The 5,198-nt window shown below is 33.9% G+C and overlaps 1 protein-coding gene across 1 annotated transcript in view; it reads right to left on the reverse strand.

Moving 5' to 3' along the window:
* The window catches only part of tmprss13a (transmembrane serine protease 13a), a 10,239-nt gene extending 10,123 nt beyond the window's left edge, over nt 1-116 (reverse strand). Inside the window, exon 1 of the mRNA XM_016245943.1 lies at nt 26-116. Coding sequence (XP_016101429.1) covers nt 26-43 — 18 coding nt within the window. The 5' untranslated portion in view covers nt 44-116. The remainder of the gene's footprint in view (nt 1-25) is intronic.
* Between the last annotated feature and the right edge of the window lie 5,082 nt (nt 117-5,198).

Genomic DNA, 5,198 nt, shown 5'->3' on the forward strand with positions numbered 1-5,198 from the left:
TATAAAAAGTTTAGTTCTGTCTTACCGTGTCATTGTCTGCCATTAAACACAGGAGTGAGGACTATGGTTAGAACCAAAGTGTCTATGTATTAGGGTGGGCGGGATTTCAACCTGTCTCTACAGTCCCAAAGGAAAAATGAGACCCTCTTTTCTATTTCTGACCTGCTTTTCAAGACATAGTTAGGACTGCCCTCTTATCCTCCCTCTTTTAGTCTCAGCGGAGGAATTCCAGTGTCGTATCTACCTGCCCGACCAGTTTCACGATACTCGAGCCCCGGACGCTCTACACTCACCTTCCCTCATGGTTCACAAGGAAACAATAAGCTGAAAATAGTCTCGCATCAAAATACCTTCCTTGTTGGAAAGTTATTAAAAGAATGTCACTGCTGTGCAACAGGCAGACCTAACGAATATTGTAAAACTGGTGATTTACTGCAATGCTGTGTTCTCTCCACCCTATGTGTACAAACACAGTTATGCTTTGAAATAAAAATAGTCCCGTTGGATAAATATGGACAACTAGTTGGACTAAAAGTTGCTTGATTTATCAGAGATTTTCAAAAGATATTAAACTTCAATCATTGCAACCATTTTTGCAATCATTCAACTGTACAGACCAGAAGTTGCGTAATCATTTTCTGTCACTCTGGGCTGTATCTCAGATTTCAAGTCAAAAGTCTAATTGCATGATACTTGTGGTACTTAGTACTTTTTTATACTTGTGGTTTTGTTGGTTTCAAACACCTAGTTCAAAACGGTCTACAATTATAATAATGTTTAATTATAAAAGCATTTCACACACAATCATTTAGCACAATGAAACAAGGGTTAATTAAATAATGAAGGACAACTGAAAAGTTGGAACGGAGATTTGAAATTTGCCATCAGAGGAATAATTACATTTTAAAATATTTAAAAAATAAAGCAGTCATTTTAAAGTATGACACTATTTTACAATATTAATAATTTTACTGTCTTTTTGATCAAATTAATGCAGCTTTGGTGGACATAAGAGCATAAAAACTCTTTAAAAAAATGTAAATCTATATTTATAAAAGTAAGGTTGAGGGATTGTTATTGGGGCAAGTTGTCACGTGTATTTTATACAGTGGCCTCTAAAACACTTTGGACACTTTTGAACACACAAATGACAAATGTATTTTATGGTTATATATAATGTGTATATCTAATATAATGTATGTCAATACATTCGATATAAAAATATCCAACACGTGGCATTTTGCAAATTATTGCAACATTTTCATCTTGCAATTGCAATAAAATGAAATAAAATAAAATAGCCCTGCTTTTTCATTCCCACAAACAGTTTGGAAAATTGACAGATGGATGAAAAAAAAGAAAGAAAAAAAAAATTACAAAAATTGTTTTATACAAAGATTACATAGACCGTATATTATCACCGTATTTTTGCATACTCTTATTTTAAAACATTCTTCTTCTCCTTATTATTAATACTATAATTATTAGTATTATTTTAGCACTGCTGAAATGAAATTGAACCAGTTTAACTTTTTGATTCTGAATTAAATCTCTGCTATTTGCAATTTGTTTAGTTTTTTTTCAGAATCACTGTAAGCATTCTCCAGCACAGCAGTCGTCAAATGAAAGAGGTGTTCATCATCATTTGATCATCTGTTCATCACCACTGAACAGGAAGTGCTCCACTGACACCTCACAAAGAGAGAATGACAAGGCAGAAAAGGCAGCTGTAATTCAACATTTCTCTCCACCACAAATAGCACTGTTCACCCATTCACTGTCACTGAGCTTCTTTTCATCACACTCCCCATGAATGCGCCTCTGGTCAAGGAAAGAACTCGAACTAGCAGGAACTGCTGGGAACAATACGTTTTTAGAATTTATTTGACTTTCCTTATATTGATATCTTGGTTGTACACAATGTTTGACCATGAACACTTATTGTGAACACATCTCTATGTATGACACACATGAGACAACCTTGATTTATTTAATAATTTAAACCAACATAAAACAAACAATGAATTCTAGGATTTTGACAAATTAGAGTAGAATATAATGAGAGCAAGAGACCACATTCATTGGCTATTTGAGCTGAAACACAAAGCTAATATACATAATTAGGGATGCACCGATACCGATACTGGCCTCCTGTACTCCTATTTGTACTCATTAAAATGCCCCGATACCAAACGCCGATACCACACAGCATGTGATAAGCGCCATATTCAAACAAAGAAACACCAACAACAGACAGCAGAAAGGAGTTATGGATGTTTACTACAAAGTATATGTATGCAATGAATATAATGTTAAACATTCAGTATTAACACCTGTATAGCTGCAGGGCCGGATTTAGTGAATTGAGGCCCCAGGCAAAATATAGGATTGGGGCCCTATACATTTGCACACATTTTCCTAGATCAACCTTGAGGTTCCATTTTGTTGTTTTCAGCGTAAGCCTGTGTGCAAAGGCTGTCTAATTCTAAACTTTAAAATACATTTATTTTTAGTTGTTTTAACTACAAATTTAAATAAAACTGAAAAAAAATTATGAAACGGCAATTATACATTTACACACCTAAAATACATATATCAAGAGCATGCTCACAGATGAGAACAAAACAGCGTTGGATGAAGTGGATTAAAGCCCTGTACGGGCTGTACTATTCTGCACTAGTACAAACATGTGCAGGCGTTGCGTGTGTTTTGCTTCCTTGAGTGTTTCTGCATTATATCAGTGGCTTTGGAATATAAATCGCAGCACGTTTCAGATGAAAAAACGCGACTTCTATTTCTGAAAATATCACAGTTAGGAGATTTATAACGAGTGGTTCCCTGCATTATTACAGCAAAGCGCGTGATTGCAGTACTAAGCCGCTGCATAATGCTATTAAATTAAAGATGATGTACCATAGAGCAAAAAAATGAACAGTGAAAGTAACAAAAATTTTAATGGGCATAATTAAGTGTGAAAATAACCGCAGGATATACAGTGAAACCAAAAATGATTCAGAGACCAGATACAATTTTTGATATTTTTTTACTAGTGGGTGCAGGACACTATAGTTCATTTATGTAAGTGAGGATAGAAAAATAAAGTAAACTGTGACAAATCATACCCAAAAATTCTTCATACAGTCGACTACCAGTAAAACTGATACAAATTTGGGACCAAAAATTATTCAGACCGAGTCTGGGAAAAAAACTGAAGTTCAGGTTTGCATGAAGCTGGGTGACAGCATGCCCAGGAGACTACAGGCTGTCATTGAGGCCAAGGGTCGCCTGACAAAAAATTGATAGTTGTGTAAATAGTTCTGTCATACTAACAGCTGTCTGAATTATTTTGGTTGATTGTAATCTATTACATACCTTTCTATCAAAATTATCTAGCATTATCAAGATGAGAAGTTGAGGTTTTCATGAAGCTGGGTGACAGCATGCCCAGGAGACTACAGGCTGTCATTGAGGCCAAGGGTCGCCTGACAAAAAATTGATAGTTGTGTAAATAGTTCTGTCATACTAACAGCTGTCTGAATTATTTTGGTTGATTGTAATCTATTACATACCTTTCTATCAAAATTATCTAGCATTATCAAGATGAGTTTGTTCTGACACAGTTTAACTCTGAGTTCTTGTCGTATTTTATTACCATTTTCTAAACTATAGCGAATAAATTGTGACAACGTGAGAAATGTTGAAGGTGTCTGAATAAATTTTGGTTTGACTATCTATTTGATAAATGAAGTTAACCAACTAACATTATACATACCCTTTTGGTTTCTGTACCCAATATTTAAAAAATTTACAAATGCAATAAAAATATCGGTATCGGCATCGGTATCGGCAAGTAACAAAAATAAAAGTATCGGTATCGGGTGAGAACTGGAAAAAGTGGTATCGGTGCATCCCTATAAATAATGTATATTCAGTAATTTATTGTATCCCTAAGTGGTGTTCCCATTGCGTCATAGCAGTATTTCGTTCCCTATTTGGAGAACATGGGTTACGTGAGTAACACGAGACATTTTCACCATTGATAATAATATGAAATGTTTCTTCAATACCAGGTCATCATATTAGAATGATTTCTGAATGATCATGCACTGAAGACTGGAGTAAAGACTGACAATTCAGCTTTGCCATCAAAGGAATATTTTACATTTTAAAATGCATGCAAACAGAGTGTGTTGTTTTAATTATAATATATTATTTACAAGTGTTATACAAGTGTTATTTTAATTATAATAATATTTCACAATAGTACTGCTATACTTATCAGGGCTAGTTTTTGGAGAACTTTAAAAGCAGAAATGTAAAGCTTATAATTTAATAAATCACTTACATTAGTTATGCATATTACTGTGTATTATTTTAGCTGTAAATCTGATTAAATCATCAATTATACAATCATTTTATGGTTTTAGGCTTTCTGCTGTCATGGCAACATGTTATAAAATTTGATAAAACTGCACAGAAAAGATTAGTATTTCAGTACTTATAGATTGGCCTCATTCACTTCAGCTGTACTGTAAGTGCTGCACTATAACTTAGATTTAAAGAAGGATGGACAAGTCTAAATCATTATGGTAATCAACATTATGCCACAAATAAGCATAACTTGCTGAACCTAGAATATTTTGTTAACCCCAAGCACTGAAGGCAGAGGAAATGATTTACATATTTTTTTCTTCTATAGCAAAGATCCACGATCAAACAGGTTCAGCGTATACGTCTGTGGTAGGCCTACTGCTTCACTGATTTACACCTATTGATCATGTACAAAGTTCTTTGAAAAAAAAAAAAAACACGGGTGTCACGTATTTATAACTACAGTATTTACAGTTTGTTGTTGTTATTATATCTGTTATTTACAATAACTAGTGTAACGTCACAGAAACACCCCATTATTATGCAACACACATTACACCTGTTTGATAAGATTAAACTATTTTTTACAGTTATTTAATATATCAAATATATAACAATTTCATAGTGTAAAATACTATCATGAGGGACAAAGGCCCCATATTTAGGCTACGTCCACACAAAGCCAGAGGTTCCCTATCCAATCTTTTTTTTCACCTCGTCTCAAGAAATATCTGCATCCACACGAAACTATCACAGAAACGCCCCATTATTATGCAACACACATTACACCTGTTTGATAAGATTAAACTATTTTTTACAGTTATTTA

This window comes from Sinocyclocheilus grahami, unplaced genomic scaffold, assembly GCF_001515645.1.
Source record: "Sinocyclocheilus grahami isolate Dianchi unplaced genomic scaffold, SAMN03320097.WGS_v1.1 scaffold775.1, whole genome shotgun sequence".
In the NCBI taxonomy this organism is placed as follows: Eukaryota; Metazoa; Chordata; class Actinopteri; order Cypriniformes; family Cyprinidae; genus Sinocyclocheilus; species Sinocyclocheilus grahami.